Source organism: Neofelis nebulosa, chromosome 4 (assembly GCF_028018385.1).
Source record: "Neofelis nebulosa isolate mNeoNeb1 chromosome 4, mNeoNeb1.pri, whole genome shotgun sequence".
NCBI lineage: Eukaryota > Metazoa > Chordata > Mammalia > Carnivora > Felidae > Neofelis > Neofelis nebulosa.
In genome coordinates this window covers 88648449-88670349 of record NC_080785.1, presented here as the reverse complement: position 1 = coordinate 88670349, position 21901 = coordinate 88648449, and the positions used below count along the sequence as shown (strand labels likewise).

The 21901-nt window shown below is 42.1% G+C and overlaps 1 protein-coding gene across 2 annotated transcripts in view; it reads left to right on the top strand.

Annotated features, from left to right (window-relative positions):
* Positions 1 to 1515: 1515 nt before the first annotated feature.
* SLC26A5 (solute carrier family 26 member 5) overlaps positions 1516 to 21901 on the top strand; it is a 31969-nt gene continuing 11583 nt past the window's right edge. For both annotated transcript variants that reach the window (XM_058725334.1, XM_058725336.1), the window contains exons 1-9: positions 1516 to 1731; positions 3975 to 4114; positions 10407 to 10517; positions 11599 to 11765; positions 12328 to 12492; positions 14450 to 14602; positions 15841 to 15923; positions 20557 to 20704; positions 21735 to 21848. In XM_058725334.1, the coding sequence (XP_058581317.1) occupies positions 1580 to 1731; positions 3975 to 4114; positions 10407 to 10517; positions 11599 to 11765; positions 12328 to 12492; positions 14450 to 14602; positions 15841 to 15923; positions 20557 to 20704; positions 21735 to 21848 (1233 nt within the window). In that variant the 5' untranslated portion in view covers positions 1516 to 1579. The remainder of the gene's footprint in view (positions 1732 to 3974; positions 4115 to 10406; positions 10518 to 11598; positions 11766 to 12327; positions 12493 to 14449; positions 14603 to 15840; positions 15924 to 20556; positions 20705 to 21734; positions 21849 to 21901) is intronic.

Below are 21901 nucleotides of genomic sequence, written 5' to 3'. Positions count from 1 at the left end.
ACATAGACACCTGACTGTTAACTCATGCCAACTCCCGTCTCCTCTGCTGTTAACTTCCTTCAGTTGGGAACATTGGCTTTGTTGTTTTGTTGTTCACTTAATTTTCCATTATAAGGTGTACAATTGAAATATATAGACAAATACAAAGAGTCATGTAACAAACACCCATTTACATATTGCAAGACTTAATCAAATCTAAATGTTTTGCTCTATTTGCACCAATTCTTTTTACAAACTAAAACATTATAGATACAGTTAAAGTTCTGTCTCTTCTGAGTCTGACTCCCCTTCTCTCCAAAGGAAACACCATCCTGATCTTAGTGTTTATCATTGCCATTCATGGTTTTATACATTTTCTACATACATGTGTCCATAAACAACATGTACTATTGCTTTATACTTTTTATTTTTTTAATTTTCTTTAACGTTTTTATTTATTTTTTAGACAGAGAGAGAGCATGAATGGGGGAGGGTCAGAGAGAGAGGGAGACATAGAATCCGAAACAGGCTCCAGGCTCTGAGCTGTCAGCACAGAGCCCGACGTGGGGCTCGAGCCATGGACTGTGAGATCATGACCTAAGCTGATCCTATGACCCTTAACTGACTGAGCCACCCAGGCACCTCGCTTTATACTTCTTAAAATTTTGTTTATATTATTGTACCCCTGAGGTATCTATCCGGGCCTTGCATTTTTATCGAAAATTAAGTTTTTGAGATTTATTGATGATGACACAAATAGATTTCACTTTTTAAAACTACTTTATAGCATTCAGTATATGACTATACCAAAATTTATTTTTTATTGCATACCAGTAGACATTTGCATTTTTTTCTAATTTTTCAATATCATAAAGCTGCAGTAGACATCCTTGCACACGTTTCCATGCACACAAATATATTGGGTTTTATATATATATATATATATATATATATATATATATATACACACACACACATACATCAACCATCGTAATTGTCTCACACATGACAGCATAATCATGTGTGAGTATTCTACCATTGCACTGATGTTTTCAACTTGTAACTTTTCACAGGAATTTTCCTCATGGAGATGTATAAGCTTCAGTTCTGAACCATAGGATAATTTAAGGAGTAATCAAATGTGAGTACAGAATTGGAGAGGAGGATAATATGCCTTCAAGAAACTTGGGTTCAATTTAAGGACTGATCTTGCCCCTTTTTCTGTTTCCTTGACATGTAAATGGGTCACTATCCCCCTTATATGGACTGAGAGCCAACTGAAGTATTTAGCCACTGAATTTAATGCGAGCTTTTGTTAGAAGTACACACATTACCAGTTATTGCCTTGGGAGGAAATAAGTCTCATGTTTTCATAGTGATTTTAACTTCATTTATTTGCTGTTGCTAGGTACTCATCCATGTGTTAGGTGCTCTGGGTTGTCGAAAGATGAAGTCGTCAGAAGAATTTACAATCCCACGAGGAAGAGATGCTTAGGAACACAATCAGTAGGATTGTGGCATCTGAAATAGACTATTTTCTCCCTTAGTGACACTCAGGAAATGCTTGTCTCCTGCTGTTGATGAATAATTTCGGAGTACTATGGATCATGCTGAAGAAAATGAAATCCTTGCAGCAAGCCAGAGGTACTATGTGGAAAGGCCTATCTTCAGCCATCTGGTCCTCCAGGAAAGACTTCACAAGAAGGACAAGATTTCAGATTCCATCGGGGATAAGCTGAAACAGGCATTCACGTATGTTGTGTTTTAACTTTTTCCTTTATTCTGTCATTATGAGAGAAGCAAGGTCAAATGTATAAAGAAAATCTGGTGCAGTGGAGAAAAAACAAAAAGTGAGCACTCAGGATTTGCAGAACTGTCCACATGGTTCATTCAGGGATAGTATTTGATTGAACCCAGGCTTCATTATGTATTTCACCCTATTTGTTAAATTCTGATTATGCTTGCATCTGTTTAATGGTTTATTTAAACACCCGGCTTTCCCATACTCCAGCACCTTCCACACATCCACCTTTTGCCTTCGTCTCTCAGGAATGTTCCAAACTTTTTTTCCACTCTGATTTCTCCATTTGGCAACATCCTGAATCTAAATCCCAACCTAGGCTGTCAAGGACAGCATCCTGTGACTCTTTGTTTTGGAGACGCTTTCACAGCCATGTTGCAGGCCTGGGAACAGTAATACATGTGTGCCTCTCAATAGCTCCCAAGCTTCAAAACCAAACCATTCTAGACCCTTGGGACCACACCTCTGTGCTCTGTGTTCATGTAAGCTTCACAGAGACCCTCCGCTCTAAGTATGACCATCAGGAGAGTTTTAAAATGTATACCCTGGAGTCAGACTCTCCGAGTTTTAATCCTAGTCCCAACCACCTACTAGCTGTGTGCTTCAGTTTCCTGCTGTGTAAAATGGGGATAATAATAGGACTTACATCATAGAGTTACTGGGGATTAAAATCCATTAAGATATGCGAAGTGCAAGGCACGTGGCAAACGGTATATAAGCATAGCTGTTGTTAATACCTTAATGTTCTAAAAAAAGAGTGTGGCATCTGGGGCGCCTGGGTGGCGCAGTCGGTTAAGCGTCCGACTTCAGCCAGGTCACGATCTTGCGGTCCGTGAGTTCGAGCCCCGCGTCAGGCTCCGGGCTGATGGCTCGGAGCCTGGAGCCTGTTTCCGATTCTGTGTCTCCCTCTCTCTCTGCCCCTCCCCCGTTCATGCTCTGTCTCTCTCTGCTGTCCCAAAAATAAATAAAAAACGTTGAAAAAAAAAATTAAAAATAAAAAAAAAAAGAGTGTGGCATCTAATCTAATTTGTTTCGCTCAAACTCATGACTGTTGCCACAGTTGCCCCACATTTGCTTCCAGTATCTTCCTAAACCTGATAATCAGATGCTTTGGCCACTAAAGACATTATTATATAAAGTACCGTGCGTGCTGTAAGAGTACATTGTCCTTTGTTTTTTAAAATTTTTTTTTCAACGTTTTTTATTTATTTTTGGGACAGAGAGAGACAGAGCATGAATGGGGGAGGGGCAGAGAGAGAGGGAGACACAGAATCGGAAACAGGCTCCAGGCTCCGAGCCATCAGCCCAGAGCCTGACGCGGGGCTCGAACTCACGGACCGCGAGATCGTGACCTGGCTGAAGTCGGACGCTTAACCGACTGCGCCACCCAGGCGCCCCAGAGTACATTGTCCTTTGAATGGAATAAATTGCTTCCTTGTCACCAGGAGGACTTGGGGCTGCCAGAGTGAGGGAACTCATCTGTCCATGCTCTTATTCAGTGATGTCTTTGATGATGGACATAGAGTGGGAAAAGGACTGACCGTGGCCCAGAGCATATTCATGTATCAAAATTAATTGAACTACGTAGGGACTAAATGCAAAGCCTTGGTTTTATCCACCTAATCAAGACAACCAGACACAGAATCCACTACTATACTCCAGTGACAAATGGTGTTTTGAGTTTTCCTAATCAAAGATACTAAAGCACTTCAAATACATATTCATAAAGCTCATAACACATACATGTCCTTCATTTTATAAGGAAGGGGGAAACTAAATGGGTGGGCCTGCTGGTCAATGGCTCCACCTTCAAAAATTGACCGAAGCAGTAAGTAATTCCCCTACTTTGATTTACACCAACACAGAAAGTACATTTAGGATGTCATCTATTAAAATAATAGCTTCCAGGGTATCCCCATTATTTCAAAACTAAGTTTTTCTTATTTCTCATGGTAAGTTGTAGAGCATTATCATGGAGCCAATTCAGATGTTTCCATTAAAAAAAAAAAAAAAAAAGAAAAGGTTGCAAGAAGCTCTTGTTGTTTCTGATCTCCCCCAAGTGGCAAGGTCGTTCTTAGCACCAAATGTGAATTTGTCCCTATTGCGCCACAATATGAGGAAGGGAAGACACCGTGGTGTGAATTTGGTGGAAATGTTCGTCTTTTTTTTTTTTTTTTTTTTTTGGTCCTCCCAGATGTACTCCTAAGAAGATACGAAATATCATTTATATGTTCCTGCCCATAACTAAGTGGTTGCCCGCGTACAAATTCAAAGAGTATGTGTTGGGTGACTTGGTCTCGGGCATAAGCACAGGGGTACTTCAGCTTCCTCAAGGTCAGTAGGTATATTTCTTTTTGTTGTTTCCCTTGCTGTTATCTCTTCAAACAATTGTTGACCCGTTTTCTGTTTAATTTCATTATGATTGCAAATTCATACTTTTATCATATCATTCTAAAGGAATTTCTCGGGGGCGCCTGGATGGCTCAGTCAGTTGAGTGTCCAGCTTCACCTCAGGTCATGGTCTCACAGTGTGAGTTAGGCCCCGCGTATCGCTGTCACCACTGTCAGTGCAAAACCTGCTTTGGATCCTCTGTACTCCTTTCTCGCTGTCCCTCCCCACCGCTCATGGTCTCTCTCTCTCTCAAAAAGGAATAAACATTAAAAATAATAATAAAATAAAGGATTTTTTCAGAAATAATTAACCCTTTAAAATCCCAGAGATAGTAGTTGTAGAATGTAGTGATACTACTTTGTAGATCAGGACCTTTCGGAACTGACTGCACATGGCCTACTTCTTGCTAGGTTAATCAGTTATTCATTGAACACGTTGTTGGGGTTTTCCTTTTTAAGGGTCTTGACCTATAAATCCATATTCTAATTACAAGGGACTGGGATAGACTGAGTTCCTCTATGTTTGTGTGATTTTATATGTTATATAAGAATTTCAGAAAATGCTCATTTATTCATCTATTCACATGTTTATCAAGCATCTGCCTGACCCTCCTTTTCCTTATGAACTAACCATTTGATCAGACAGAAAGACATCAAACAAATAAAAGCACATAAAAATTTGGGGGGTGCCTGAGTGGCTCAGTCATTTGAGTGTCCAACTTTTAATTTTGGCTCAGGTCATGATCCCAGGGTCATGGGATCGAGCCCTGCATCAGCATGGAGCCTGCTTAGGATTTTCTCTCTCTCCCTTTGCCCCTCTCCCTGCTCGTGTTCTTTCTGTCTCTAAAATTAAAATTAAAAAAAAATTAAAAGCGCATATAATTTTTTAATTACAAATGATGTTAAACACTCTGAAGGAAAATACAGAGTGCTGGAAGATAATAATAGGGGAACCTAACTTGAGTAGCTAAGTCACAAAAAGTTCTTTAAGAGAGAGAGAGTTGAGCTGGGTCCTGAAAGATACTTGGGAGGCAGGTAAAGAATGAGAGGAGGGGCGCCTGGGTGGCTCAGTCGGTTAAGCGTCCGACTTCAGCTCAGGTCACGATCTCACGGTCCGTGAGTTCGAGCCCCACGTCGGGCTCTGGGCTGATGGCTCAGAGCCTGGAGCCTGCTTCGGATTCTGTGTCTCCCTCTCTCTCTGCCCCTCCCCCGTTCATGCTCTGTCTCTCTCTGTCTCAAAAATAAATAAAACGTTAAAAGAAAAATTAAAAAAAAAAAAAAAAGAATGAGAGGAAGTGCATTTGAGGCAGCAGGGATAGTATGTGTGAAGACACTTAGGAGAAGAATGGAGTATTTGAAGAAGCAACTGAAAAGCAGCTTGCTAGGGGTGTGGGGGGCTAGGGGACGGTGGCCAGCGAGGTGAGCAGCGGCAGGTCTACAGATCCTTTTTGGCCACTTTTTGGATTTCACTCTGAGGGCACTGAAAGCTATCACCATGCTTTCACTTGGGGTTTCTTTCTAAGAGATCACTGAGACTGCTTTGGGGGGGTGGATTTGGTTGGTGAGAGGAGCATCAGAAGGAAAGTAGGGAGACCAATAGAGGTGATAGTGACTCATTGTAGGCGAAAGGTGATAAAGGCTTGAACAGCTTCTAGGTCAGTTGCCAAGAATCTATTCCCTTCTTCAGTTTCACAAAAATGAATTAGCAAATGATCAATTGGTCAAAAGAAAAAAAAATCACATCCCCTAATGATCATTCAGCTGAATTTTTAATTTTCCAAGTGATTGATTTACCAAATCTTTTAAGCAAAAGCCTTAAACCAGTTTTAGGACATTTTTTCTCATCCGTTTTGGCACCAGCACCCCAAAGACAGAGAAGGGGACGGGTTCAAAGGCAGAGGTGGGAGCAGGGAGGGGAACATCCAGGGGCTCAGCAGCATTTGAAACAAGTGAAACTGACCTTTGGTCAATTTGGACAGATAAGGCCACAGGAAGTGATGCAATGAACCCATGTAAACTAACGCTTTGGAGAAATCCTCAGGATTGTGCCAGAAATTTATCTTTGACCTCTTACCCTTCTTCCATTTTGATCTAGGGTGGTGGCTATAAAAATGGAAAGAATTATAAATATATGTGCTATGTTTTGTGGTAAAATTCAGCCAGATGGGCTGTTGGATTGATTTGGGGGAGAATAGGGAAACAAGGCATGTCAAGAATTACTTTAAGGTTTCTGGGCTGAAGAGTTAGATTGGATGTGAGGACAGTGAGGAAGAAGGATGGTCAAGAATGTCTGAGATTTCTGGTTCCAGCATCTGAGGGCTGGAGGTGCCAATTGCAGACATAATAAAGGCTTCAGGAGGAATGGATTTGAAGGGTAAGTTTGAACATGTTAAATTTGAAACACTTGGGAGATAGAGACATGGACAGTGCATGTTAATATTTAAAATATGGGCTCAAAAGAGAGGTGTGGGCTCAGATGTCACTCTGGGGATCTTTGACATATGGGGAACATTTAAACCATGGCAGTAGACAAGGCCACCCAAGAAGAGAATGTGGAACAAAAGAGGAGGGGGCCAAGATCAAGCTTTATCCAATATTGAAAAACAAATAAAGAAGGAGGAACGAGCAAAAGAGACTGAAAAAGCATCTGGAAAGGAGAAAGGAGAACCAGGAGACTGTGGTATTGCAGAAAGGAAGAAATAATTTCAAAACAAGGAATTATCCAGTAGGTCAAACACTAAGAGGTGTAAGTCATCCCACAATCAACTTTGTATGGAAAAGATATTTTTCTGCCCATCACTAGTCAATGAAGATGGATAAATATGAAAAACAAAATGTAGCACAGATAGAAATCCAAGAGATACTAAGTTAATTGCTTGTGGTTGATACATTATTAGTAAAAGGATTTTGTTAAGCATTGAATTAATTGATTCATTAATTTATCTCTAATTTATTTAAAGTCCCTCTGGGAGCACCCAGATGGCTCAGTCAGTTAAGCATCTGACTGTAGAGCTGGACTCAGGTCATGATTTCGGGTTCCTGAGATCGAGCCCCATGATGGACTCTGTGCTGACAGATTGGAATTTTGTCTCTCCCTCCCCCTCCCTCCCTCTCCCTCTCTCTCTCCCTCCCTCCCTCCCTCCCTCCCTCCCTCGCTCTCTCCCTCCCTCCCTCTCTCCCTCCCTCCCTCCCTCCCTCTCTCCCTCTCTCCCTCTCTCCCTCTCTCTCAAAATGAATAAACATTAAATAAATAAAGTCCCTCTAAAACGATGGTAAAGGAGAGGGAAATGGTGTAAACTAGAAAGGACAAAGAAAATGGGAGAGGAGACACTGTGGAGCAGGAAAAAAAAAGATGGCTAGTGATGGACAAGGGACAACGGAATTATCAGTGGAAGAAGCTGGTATTTCGGTGTGTGCCTTGGGAACGTTGGGAAATTGGCAGCGCTGAGTATTGTCTAAGGTCAGAGGCAGATGGCTAGAAGCAAGAGGATGGGTTGAAAGTCTGTATAATAATTAGCACACACATAGAGACCCAGGTGCCCACACCGGCACCATGCTGTGGATGGAAGGGTGAAAACCATGAAAGATGGTCAGGGGGCATTAAGTCTACACACTGAGCTGTGCGCTAGTGAGGGTTCTTGCTTGCCCTGTGCACCTCAGAAGAGCCTCCAAGATCTTGCAGCCCAAAGTAAATGATGAGTTGCCCCCAGAGATAGTGACAATTGGGGGTTCCCCAACCAAGATGCCTACAGTTCATCCAATGGCACAGTAAAGCCCATCAATAAATGAACTGGCCAATGCACATGAGGCTTCAAGGAAGAAAACAAACAGAAAGAAGACCATTGGGTACATAATTAGTGGAGAAGGCAAACTATTTGTTCTGTAATATCCTCAGCAAGGTGTAAAAACAGATCGAATCCATAAGAACAGGATGTGATTTTAGAAAGGGCCTTCAGAGAACAACAAAGAGCTCATAGAAATTAACAACATAACTAGAATAAAATAGTCAAGAGCTGGAAGATAGAGGAAATCTCCTGGAAATAGAAGTAAACTATGAATACGTGAGCAGTAAGAAAGACAAGAACACCAGGGGATCAGGCCTGGTATTCCATCATCTACTGGCAGTTCCAGAAAGAAGAGGTTAAACATAAGAGACTATCGAAGAGTATTTTCATAGTTGAAGTACATGAGTTTTCTGACTGAAAGAAACCACCCAGTACCCAGCAGAATAAATAAAAAATAAAATTAGACACACCATAATAAAATATCAGAAGACTGGAATAAATAGAAGATCTCAAAACTTTTTAAAAAGGAAAAAAAGTCACATAATAGTGATATAACAAAGAGGCTGAAAAAACAGAACAGAAAGCCTATAGTTTACATCTGAAACTGATAAATTAAGAATAACATGGGGTGCCTGGGTGGCTCAGTCAGTTGAGCATCCAACTCTTGGTTTCGGCTCAGGTCATGATCCCAGAGTTGTGGGATCAAGCCCCACATTGGGCTTCATGCTGAACGTAGAGCCTGCTTGGGACTCTGTTTCTGTCTCCCTCCACCCCTCTCCCTCTCTCACTGTTGCTCTTTCTAAAATTAAAACAAACCACAACAATGCCAACACATGATTTACAGTAAGGTTTCTCAACCCCGCACCATACTGGTAGCAGCCCCCCACCCTCAGTCAGTCATGATAATAAAAAAAAAAAAATGTCTCCTGACATTGCCAGATGTCCCTTGGGGGGAAAAATCCTCTCAGTTAAGACCTGCTGATTTAGAGAGATGAGATAAATGGTAGAAAAACAGCTTGGGGCACCTGGGTGCCTCAGGCAGTTAAGCGTCCGACTTTGGCTCAGGTCATCATCTCGCGGCTCGTGAGTTCAAGCCCCACGTTGGCTCTATGCTGACAGCTCAGAGCCTGGAACCTACTTTAGATTCTGTGTGTGTCTCTCTCTGCCCCTCCACCACTCACACTCTGTCTCTCTCTTTCAAAAATAAATGTTTAAAAAAAAAAGAAAGGCAAAAAGAAAAACAGCTAGGCAACTTGGAAGCCAGTGCCTCTGGGTAGCAGAACCTGTAGGCAAGGCAGAAGAGACTCGACTTTTCTTCAGAGCCATTTAGTACTGCTTGGGTTTTTAAACTATGGACATGTATGCTTTTGAAATAAAAATTAGAACATAGAAATTTGGTTTTTTAAAGAAGACAACATTAAAATGACTATATTGTTACATGTGGAGGAGGGATGCTTCCCCAACTCTTCTCTTGCCAAAACTTTTTCTCCACAACATGACAATGCATGATGTGAATTTTCTAGTTGTCCAGGATGTTTGGGTAAGGTCCCTGAGCTGAGAACAAAGGGTGTTTATTGTCTCCATATTCTGAATACCAGACCATCTATGCCAAACTGTAAGTGAATGACACCAAACTGTCTCTTTAGTGCATCACTTCAATAGGATATATGAGGGGACCAGGTATTATGATAATCAATTTGGAATGAGAATTTTCTAGGGAGAGGTGAAAGCACTGTTTCTCCTCCACTGAAAGTCGAGGAAGGAGGGACTGCAAGAAAACCACTCAGAGCACGGGACACATGTCCCCTCGAGTTTTGGGGGGTTGTTGCTAATTATTGCAAGAAAACAAAATCTACAGGTAAAAGGGTATAAACCTCCCATGTAGGCAGAATGGAGAGCCGGTGGTCATGGCCTGCACTTCCAAAGTTTCTTGGGGTACAGGTGTCAGGCTTTCCCATTGGATAAGTGGGTGCCCCGGAAGGTCACCTGGCTTGGCTCATTTGGAAGATACCTGCCCGAGACGACTGCCTACAGAGGAGCATATGGCAGCAGAGAGAACCTGGAAAAGGTGTAAGAACTGGAAGCTGGGAGTTCCTTATTGAAAAGGGATTATCCCCCCCCCCCCCAGAAAACACAAAAACACCCCATTAGAGAAGCAGCCAGCATTTGGCCATCAACACAGATTATAGCTACACCGGTCAAGTAAGACTATCTGCCCTCATCTGGATTGGGAAAGAACAAAACAGAAAAGATCCACCCCCTGGCAAAGAGATGACGAGGAAAATTGTCTCAGCCCAGGAGGAGGATTGGGATGGAATGATGGACAGGTGAAGACACATCTGCTTAAGTTAACATGGCTCTCACCTCTTCATCATACACAACTGAGAGAAAAGTGCCTATAGCCCTCTGGTTTCTAATCTCCCCATTTCTGTTTGGTTTTAATCCCACAGGGTTAGCCTTTGCAATGCTGGCTGCTGTGCCTCCGGTGTTTGGCCTGTACTCTTCATTTTATCCTGTTATAATGTATTGTTTTTTTGGAACCTCCAGACATGTATCCATAGGTAAGAGCTTAGCGTTGCTATTTTAGTACTGTTCTGTTTGGATCTCTGAGCTCTGCAGTGTGCCAAAGAAATAGTGTGTTTGTTACCAGAACCTCTGCTTAATAACTTTTGTTACTGCATACTGCCTTAGAAGAATACACTGCCCCCCCCCTCCAGATTTCTAGAACTAATAGCTTTCTTATAATCTTGGCGTAAAGGAAAAAGATAATTTTCTTGTGTAAAAAGAGCAAATTGTTGAAATTTGTGAGATCTTTAGCTCATAATACAATTTGCTTGTATCTGATTTTTCTTTTTGTTTATTAGTGGCATTGCATGTTCCCAATTTCTATGCACATATTGCATTTTCATCCTATTTTAGGCTCTGGATTGTACATGATTTTTCCCAGTGTATTTAGGATAAGATTTATACAGATTTTGTTAAGTGTTGTTGCTGCATGAGGCTGCCACCAGCAACACATACACGGTATTTCCAGTGGCTGGTGCCGGGTAAAAAATAGCCCCCACACCACCCCGAATTTAGCAGCTTAAAATACTTGTTTCATTATCTTGCACGGTTCCCATAGGTCAAGACTTGGGAAGTGCTCATCTGGGCAGTTCTGGCTCAGGGTCTGTGGTGCAGATTCAGAGGGGAAGCTTCTCTCCACGTGGTTTCCTAATTGAGCTCTCGCACACTCAGGGCCCCAGCATGCGCAACTATTATAGCCATCAGCTGCATCACTGCATCACCGCATGTTCCCTGGCCTCAGAAGCCACACAGTATCACCTGGCCGCATTCTTTTCGCAACTAGCATGTCACAAGTCCATCCAGATTCAAGGAGAGAGGAATTAGCCTACCTCTTAATGGGCAAATGTCCAGGTTCTAGAAGAGTCCATGGGATGGAAGATATCATCGTGGTCATGTTTAGAGAATACGATCTGTACATACACAGCTTACACATAAACCAGGAGCAGAGGCTTAAGGAGAGCAGGGCAGTTTTATGTCAGTGATGAGTTAGTGACCTCACCTGTGTCTCCTTGCGTACCGGCCACAGCCATGTGAGATATGCTCAGCATGATTTCCCTAATGCTTCATCATTTTCAGGTCCATTCGCTGTTATTAGCCTGATGATTGGTGGTGTGGCTGTTCGATTAGTACCAGATGATATAGTTATACCAGGAGGGGTAAATGCAACCAATGGTACGGAAGCAAGAGATGCCTTGAGAGTGAAAGTCGCCATGTCCGTGACCTTACTTTCAGGAATCATCCAGGTAGTATTCACTGATAGAGAAATGGGCTGTCATTTGTTCATTTGATAGATACCTTTTGAGCCCTTGTGGCTGGTCTACGTGGTGGGCAAGGTCAGCCAGCCAAGTCCTGAGATCAGGGTTCCAAGCGTTCAGGAACACCACTCCCCTGCATGCCTTCCTTAAGGTGGTATATATTAGGAACTAGCAAGCTTCAGTTGCATACTTTAAAGATTCCAAAAAGCAAGAAAAGTTTAAAGCAGGACTGATTAGTAATTAGTAATCTCTTGTATGCTTGAAAGGAGCAGGAGGTGACCTTGACCAAACATGCCCCCAGTTCTGAAGAGCAGGGAAAATATGAGTGTGCCCTCTGCTCTGTGGGGCTGCAAGCCACTGCAAACCTTCCCTTGTTTTCTGCATAACCACTGATTTGCGAACCACTTAACTGCTACAGATGCAAGGTTGCAGTGTTAGAAAATGGTCCAGAAAGAACTTGTGTATGTTTTCTGTTGGTTTTAACTCCCTGATCTATCACATGATTTATTTGTTTCTTTGTCATTAAAAAAAAAAAAAAAAAAAAAAAAAGTTTTGCCTAGGTGTCTGTAGGTTTGGATTTGTGGCCATATATCTTACGGAGCCCCTGGTCCGTGGGTTTACCACCGCGGCTGCTGTGCACGTCTTCACCTCCATGTTAAAATACCTGTTTGGAGTTAAAACAAAGCGGTACAGTGGGATCTTTTCAGTGGTGTATGTAAGTAAGCTACTTCCTGACTTACTGCTACTTCTTTTTCCCCTCTGTATTTGCCCCTTCTCTTTTGTATCTCTTTTCCTTTCAAGGCTCACTTTTCTTTTTTCCAAGAATTAAAATAAAATGGAAAAGATGTCATTATTCTAAGACTTTTCTGAGAACCCTAAAAGGGGAATTAAATCTTAAAGTCCCATTTTATTAATATGTGATACCTCACAAGGAATTTTTTATTAGATCTTTACTTGGTGACTGCCCCTTCACCTTAATTAGCTGAAGAGACCGCTTTTTCCTAGAACCAAATTGTGTTCTCTTTGGGAACTAACATGATTTAAAGGCATTATGCAAGAACACATCTCTCTGAAACTGCTTACTCTAGCAGGCAAAAAAAAATAAGTAAATCTATAAAAGATTTAACTAACACAATTACCCATTTAATCTAATAAAATATATGTAGACCCTTGTACCCAACTCAGAGAAAATATAAATTATTTGCAAGCACATAGGGAACAATGGTGAGAACTGATCATGTTGAAACTGATCACAAACTCTAAAAATTCAATTATTTTTTTCACACAGTGCAATATAATTAGCAACCAATAACTAAATACAGCTTTAAAACCCCCATACATTTGGGAACCAAAAATCCTGCTTCTAAATATTCCCTGAATAGGAAGAAATTATGAAATATTTAAAACCAAATGACAGTTAAGATACTACATATCAGAAGTTCTGAGATGCTGCTAAAGCTAGTCTTGCCCAGAAGGACCAATGGCCTTTGTGTAGGTATTTCTGTGCCTGTCAACATGCTGAGCACGGCAGTGGGTGAACAGAGATGGCCCTTGCCCTCTTAAAGCCCACAGTCCAAAGAGAAGACGGATAGTAAACCATTAATTGCATCAATATGTAATTAATTACAAATTGTGTTAAATGTTACAAAAGTTGAATAGGGAGTCCAAGAAAGTCATTTTGAGAAAGTGATGTTTAAATTGATTCCTTGATTGATTAGGAATGGAATCAAGCTGTAAGAACATTCCCTGAATAACTAAAATCTTCGTTTCCCACAGTAGCTGATAACATGCTTCCTACTCTGAGATTTCTCTCAATGCCTCATCACAAAAGAAATAGAGCAGATAAGCACTGAGTGTGCCCTAGACATTGACAGGCAAGGTGTGGAGCCTGGACTCAGTGTAACCTACTCTCCCAGAGTCTGAGCATATTGGGGTGCTGAGGCTGCAACCCTCGGAGAAAATTAAGGGACTTTTCTAAGTCTCTGGCCTTCTTCCAAACTTCAGCACTCTCTTGCTTTCGAAGTGCACCTGATCCCTCTTTCATCTGCTAACGTGACTTCTTTCTCCCTCTTTCACCTCCAAAAGTCCTTTCTATGTATTTACCTTTGCATTATTTTGCTGATATCAACCCCTAATCCCTTCTGAATGCTCAGGACTCAGCTTAAGGGGTACTTTACTAAGTATGATAATACTACATTAAGCCAGAACCAAATCACAAAAAAACAAAAACCAAAAAACACCAACTATAAGATTGTTGGAAGGGCACCTGAGTGGTTCAGGCAGTTGAGCATCCGACTCTTGATTTTGGCCTGGGTTGTGATCCCAAGGTCAGGGGATCGAGCCCTGTGTCAGGCTCCACACTGAGCATGGAGCCTGCTTAAGATTCTCTCTTTCTCTGCCCCTCTTCCCCACTCGTGCTCTCTCTCTCTCTCTCTCTCTCTCTCTCTAAAAAATAAAAGCTAAATAAGATTGTTGGATAAGAATTACAACCATAAAGCTGTATGACTGGGTAAAAATGCCTCCAAATTGGTGAGAGAGAGACATTTCAGTCTGAGAACTTTTAACTAGAAATGTGCAATAAGGGGATGGCTGGTGTGAATTCGTGCACTAGTGTCTCTGTCTATTCAGGGGCCATTACCTGATGTAAACATCCAGTGTTCGCTGTGTTACAGAGTACAGTTGCTGTGTTGCAGAATGTTAAAAACCTCAACGTGTGTTCCCTAGGCGTCGGGCTGATGGTTTTTGGTTTGCTGTTGGGTGGCAAGGAGTTTAATGAGAGATTTAAGGAGAAATTACCGGCACCTATTCCTTTAGAGTTCTTTGCGGTAAGTCAACTTTGGCCACAGATGCCTAGCCATTTGGGTGAGGGATTGGGACAGGGGAGGAGCAAGGAAATTCTACCTTTTTTTATCCCAGTTCTGCCAAGAGAAGGTTAGAATTTGTCAAGGGGAACTTTTACAAATATATGGACAACAAAGAAAATCTATTAGAGTATAGACAGGGATGATTTTTAAAATACAGATGAAAGCCATCCCTAAAAATTTTAATATGAATTACCTCGGAGTGATGAGATGATGGGAGATTTTTCTTCCTCAAAATTTTTATTGTCTGCTTATTTTATAATGAACACACATAACTTTAATCACCTGAAAAAATTAAGCTGTTTCTATTTTGAAAAGAGCAAGAGACCAAGGTTCCCATACTTTTTGGTTCCTGGCACTCCTAGGCCAAAAGAAATACCTAGCAGTTCCATTTATTAAGTAGTTAGGTCCAAACAACTAAATACATATTTACATCTAACAACTTGGGAACTATAGTAAAAATAATGCACATGTATTGAAATACTATATATTCTATTACATTCTTAAATGACCACAGTTGTTTATTAATAATGTTACCTTACTGTTGGTTCCCTGCAGCAGCCACCACTGTGAGGGATGGCTGCCCGCCCTGGCCAGCCCTAATTCTCAACTGAATGGCCCACCCAGAAGGTTCTATAGCAACAGTTCTTCAAGATGAAGAAAATTGCTTTCTGTCCTTCTTTTATTTTTCTGTTGCACTTCAGTAAGGGTTGTATTTTACACACCGATTAAATCTATGTCCTGACCATCCAGGAAGGGCTCATGCAGAGGCACTGTGACCCTGGCTGTAACTGAGATGGGAGAAGACTACTCCATTTTGTAATGACACCCTGTCAGTATACTACCCTCATATACACTTTTCAGCATCTCTAGTTCATGCCATGTTAGCCAGAAACTCCTTTCAACTACAAAAGGCAAAGCCAGCTCCTGAAACGTTTTATGGCTCTTTCTGTTTGCAGTCAACTAGCCGAAGCAAAATAGAAAAGAACTCCAGACCACAAGGAAACTGTAGAGTCCATTTTAATTTTGTGGAGAAGAGCCATTAGGAGAAGTTAGAAATGCTGGAAGCTAGCTATAATTCTTTTTAAACTGAAAGCTGAAAGGGGGAATAGATTTTGGCTTGGCTAACAAACTGAAACTCACTTTGGCAGTGGTTGAATTTTCATCTATAAAAGGCACCTTTGGATTTATGTCTGTTTTAGGTGGTGATGGGAACTGGCATTTCAGCTGGGTTTAACTTGCAAGAATCGTACAATGTGGATGTCGTCGGGACACTTCCTCTGGGGTAGGAGAACAGTTTTAAGTAACAGTGTGGCTTGAGTTATCGACAGATCTGTTACTGTTTCTAACTCTTGCTATAGTATTCTTACAATCAAAAATATCTCTTTTTTTCTACATACCAAATATCTGAAATTTTGGAGTGTTTTCCTTTGTAGTGTGTATGTGGGGGTTTTTTCTAATCATGGTAAACACACACACACCAGAAAATTTATCATTTTTGTCATTTTGAAGTATATAGTTTAGTATGTTAAGTATATTCACATTGTTGTGAAACAGACATCTCTATCTATATCCCATTTTGTTTATTCCTTCATCCAACAATGGACATGGGTGTGCAAATATGTCTTCAAGACCCTGCTTGCAGTTCTTTTGTATAAATACCCAGAGATGGGATTGCTGGATCGTATGATAGTTCTGTTTTTAACTTTTTGAGGAACTTCCGTGCTATTTTCCATAGTGGTTACACCATTTTACAATCCCACAACAATGGGATGCAGTGTTTTCTTTTGTTTCCTATTGTTTAGCACTTCCTGGTTTTTAAAATCTCTCCTTAGGCGGCATAGGAACTAAGAGCAAAAAGACCTATATCTAGCCTGACACTTACTAGCCGTGTGACCTTGGGCAAGTTGCGTCTCCTCTCATAGCCCCAGTCTCCTCCAGGTTAGCACAGCAATCAATGCCTGTCTTTTTTTTTTTTTTTTTTTTTCAACATTTTTTATTTATTTTTGGGACAGAGAGAGACAGAGCATGAACGGGGGAGGGGCAGAGAGAAAGGGAGACACAGAATCGGAAACAGGCTCCAGGCTCCGAGCCATCAGCCCAGAGCCCGACGCGGGGCTCGAACTCACGGACCGCGAGATCGTGACCTGGCTGAAGTCGGACGCTTAACCGACTGCGCCACCCAGGCGCCCCAATCAATGCCTGTCTTGAGGGTAACTGTGAAGCTACAGGAGCTAGTGCACATAAAACACCTGGAGCGCACCTGGAAAGTATTTAAGACATGTTAACTGGAAGTTCTGTGGCTCTTTATTTCAACAAATTTTCTAGTTTCAAATGATATATGCTTTGTCATTAATATTCTTTTGTCTAACTCTATATTTAAAAATGTGTACTATTCTTGGGGCGCCTGGGTGGCTCAGTAGGTTGAGCGTCCGATTCTTTGCTTCGGCTCAGGTCATGATCTCGCGGTTCGTGAGATCAAGTCCCATATCGGGCTCTGTGCTAACTGTGCTAATCCTGCTCGGGATTCTGTCTCCCTCTCTCTATTCCTCTGCTGCTCGCTTGTTCTCTCTCTCTGTCCCTCTAAAGAAATAAATAAACACTCAAAATTTTTTTACTATTCTCTTTATATTTGAAGACACCGGAGTAACTATGAGCTTCTCCTCACCTCACTCGGTTCCTCTCTGACATGCTCTGGCTATCTCTGCATCTCTCTGTGTGTCTCTGTCTGTCTCTTGTACTGTCTCTTTCCCTTGCCACCTCGTTTCCAGATGAGCAGAGTCAGATGCCCAGGTGCTGGGCATTGATGAACCTGGCCTTGCCTCTGGAACCATCTAAGAATCTCCTGGGAGGCACAGAGGTAGAGGCTGCTCTTCAAGCCAGAGTTCACCCCCAACACCCAGAGCAAGTGTTGAAGGAGGTAGCACGCAGTGCACTTCAGAACAATGGATTGCGGTCATGAACATGTCACTTACGATTCCCTGTAAAGGTATAACCCAGTAGTAACACTTGGTTTTCCATTTGGACTTATAACTTATAAAATACTTTCATACCCACCACATCCGCTGGTGCCCACAATAACACTATTGACATATGTCCCCTCCCCATTTTATAAGGTAAGAAAGTTCACTGATTTAGCATCTGTTTATTGAGTGCCTAGTATGTGCCAGGGACACAGCCATTAAAAACAAAAGTAGCCACACAAGCAAAAAAGTGTCTGTCCTCATGGAGCTTATATTATCCAGGGGAACAGGGGAAAGGGATACAGAGAATAAACAGTGAGAAGTGCTGTGAAGACAAGAGAGGCCAGGTAAGGGATGGGAGGGGCTCAGGTGACTGTGTGAGGTAGGCTATCAGAGAAGGCAACATTTGAGAGACACCGGTGAGTCCTAGCCTGGACCCAGAATGCCGTCATCCAGTACTCAGTTGTTGGCCGTTTCTGTTACCTCACACCTGGGTCTCTAACATAATTAGTCATGTGATAAACATTAGTCTTCGACTAGATCCAATACATAATTCTATTCAGTAACTAATCAAATAATTTGATTACATGTGAATTCTACCCAAGACATTCCTTTCCCTATTGCATTGCACCCAAATATGCTGCTTTTCCTCCATGTGTGAGAGCCATATTTTAAAGGAAGAACAGGTTTTACCTTTTCTAAAACTTGGCCACCCTTTCTGGAACTTCGCCCAAAACCAAGCAGAAAACAAAGAATGCTTCTCTAACTATGTATCTACATATCCCAGTACTGTTTCAGTTATCTGTGAGTCTTAACTGCTGGATAATACTCCGAAACGAAGTCTTAAAACAACATCTGGTTATTTGCTCACAATTCACAACCTAGGTAGGGCAGCTGGGTGGCTCTGCTCGGGGCCTGTCATGCAGCTGCAGATGTCTGAAGGTGTGCCTGGTGCCAGAGGCTCCACGAGGGCTTCACTCACGTTCTGATACCTCAGGTGGAGGGCTGCAGTGGCGGACAGCTGGCTGCCCTCTTCTCCCCACGTGGTGACTCCGGCAGGGTAGCCAGAGTCTTTCACATGGTGGCTCAGGGAAACAAGACAGAAAAGCAGGAGGTGCCGAGCTGCTAAACGCACTCATATAGCGTCACTGGAACCACATCCAGCTGGTCGAAACCAATCACAAATCCAGCCCAGATTGACCAGAAGAGAAACAGATTCCTCCTCTACATGGGGGGAGCAGCTCCCACAAGTATGGGAGGAATGGTTGGTGGCCATATTTGAAAGCAAACTACCACATTTATCTATACACGCACAGTACAGTGTCCAGAAAGTGACAGTTGACTCTTTTTGCTTTTTAAATGTTTATTTTTGAGAGAGAGAATGAGCAGGGGAGGGACAGAAAGAGAAGGGGACAAAGGATCCAAAGCAGGCTCCATGCTGACAACAGAGAGCCCGACGCGGGGCTAGAATTCACAAACCATGAGATCATGACCTGAGCTGAAGTTGGACGCTTAACCGACTGAACCACCCAGGCACCCCGACAGTTGACTCTTAAAGATCCCAGCCATGGCAATGTATCCTGTTTCTTGGTTTACTTTCCTTAACTCATTCCAGAATATGTTCTTTTCTCATATTCTTATTCTGCAATCCCAAATCTGCTACAAGGTCTTCCCTCTTGGCTAATGCTTCTATAGCAAAGTGTAAGGGAAAGACAGTAAGTTTTATAGTCAGAGCTCCTGGGTTTGACTCCCTCCTCCATCTTGGGCAAATTATTTAACATCTGCAAGGATCCATTTCTTTCCACCTATAAATTAGGATAATAATGGCATCTATCTAACAGGATTGTTGTAAGGACAGATAACATAGGTCAAGTATATGGCACGTAACATAGGCTTAGTATACATTCAGTTTTTTTTTTCCTTCTCTCCCTTCCTTTCCCTCCCAGAACCTGAGACACCACCCCCTTCATCACTAGGATATGACACAATAAGAGAAATAGTTGCAGGGAGGCAGGTTCCCATGTTTTTTGTGGTACTTGGTGGATGAGCCATTTGACCTTGGACAAGTTGCTTAGTTTCACTATGCCTCATTTTCTTCATCTGTAAATGGGGAATATAGTGGTGCCTAGCTCACAGGGCTAGCAGAGATAAATAAGCACAGAACTTGGCAGAGAGGCAGCACCTAAATAAATCATGGCTATTGTTAAAAAAAAAAAAAAAAAAGAATATAGTACATGAATTAATTGTTATTTACACCAATGCCTTGAATTGGATCAGGTGCCTCTAAAAACCTCTGTCGCCCCCTCACCCCATTCCATTCTGGGGAATCCCTATTCTGTTCCTTTACGACAAGGGTTCCAAACTGTAAGAATGGACCACAAAAACTGGGTTCTCCACTGCCCCCTCCAATTACCCAGGACTCCCAGGTGAGTCCCAAGGAGTATAATCTTTCATTGCTCTTTTTTCATGTTAGAGACTCACCTGAAGGGGGCCTAGAAAGCAGAGTCCTTACTTGAAATAACAAGGGGGAACAGTCTGGATAGTCGTTCTCCTCTCTGATGGCCCTTGTTGAGCACCCTCCCTGAGCTCAGACTTGGGTTCAAATGTCTTGTGCCATCTGAGCACTTCGCTGACCCTCTCTTCCTGTTCCATGTCTTACTTACACCTGCCATACAGGGTGTCATGAGGTATGAGGTTACTCCTTTTCTAAATAAAACGGCATCTGATGTCTCCTGATAACCCATTCAGGTGGAAAGCTGGTACTCTAGGGTTGGGGCCTAAAAAGAGCCTGTGTGTGTCAAAGAGGGCGCTCCTTTTTGCCAAAGCAGAGCAAACAAGTATCCAAGCATTGATCGCCTCATTTGCAGATGATGCCCTTTTGAAATGCTCCCCTCTAGTTGCATGTTTTTTCCCAGTGGTCACAACGCTCAGGTTAAAGTCACCTTGACCTTTCAGGCTACTACCTCCAGCCAACCCGGACACCAGCCTCTTCCACCTCGTGTACGTGGACGCCATCGCCATAGCCATTGTTGGATTTTCAGTGACCATCTCAATGGCCAAGACCTTGGCAAATAAACATGGCTACCAGGTGGATGGCAATCAGGTAAAGATCATTAATTCCCTGCAGATACTTCATTGTGGTATAATCATCCTGCTATGCTACATAAGGCAAATGAATTGGATTTCTCTATCTTGATAGAAAAACTTCTAGTTTGATGATGTATTTATTCAACACTACATTTTTTTTTCCCATTATTTATGTGCATTAGATCATCAGAACACTGAGGTACAGAGTCCTACCTCATGTTACAGCTAGGGGTCTTGTTAGGAAGATGAAATCTCTGATCGGAGGCTCTCAGTTTGCCACACTCTGACAGACGTTGGCCCTGTTTTTAAAGCTCACAGCCTGAGAAGCAAATGTTGTTCTAGAACCATTCTACTCTACAGGAAGACTTCTCTTTGTTCATTAAACTTGGAACATATGATTCATCACTCAAACTCCACATTATATTCTTTGCCACCTCCTTTTATAACTATCTACTGACTCACTATCTACAGATAAGGTATTTAATCTGAATACCATAAGCCATAATTTTGGCATGACAATGACTATTTTAACACACCATACATTTCTAAGAGAAGATTATATGCTCCGCGTTCACACAAGACACAGTGATCCAACTAGGAAGACAGGACGTATCCCTGAGAGCAGGACTCACTCACTGGTCCTAGGAGGACACTGTGGCACGTGTCAAAGAGCAAGAGATCGAGCATTTAAAAGATGCCAATGGTTCTATACACCAGTAAATTACTCGTAACAAAAATATTTTGTCCCTTGCTGCAGTTTTCTTAAAAACAAACAAACAAACCATTTTTAGTGTAGGAGAGTGTGTTTGGCAAAGAGGGGACTAGGTAGTGACTGCAGCTTTTATCTCTGACAGAACAAGAACTCTGTTTTTCTCCCACCTTATTCAATAATCCCTATTTTAAACTCATGCCCAACAAACTCTTGTATCTAGAAAAAGAATGAAGAGACAGCTTCTACTGTTGAAAATGTGTATTAAATGGGCCATCATGCCTTTTTTCCTGAAGAATGACTGACCTCGTGTGTGCTTTGTTTCCCCCTGGAAAAGGAGCTCATTGCCCTGGGACTGTGCAATTCCATTGGCTCACTCTTCCAGACTTTCTCAATTTCATGCTCCTTATCTCGAAGCCTTGTTCAAGAGGGGACTGGAGGGAAGACACAGGTGTGTATGCAACTGGCCTCTGAGGACTGGTGATTTGGGGTGGTAAACTTTAA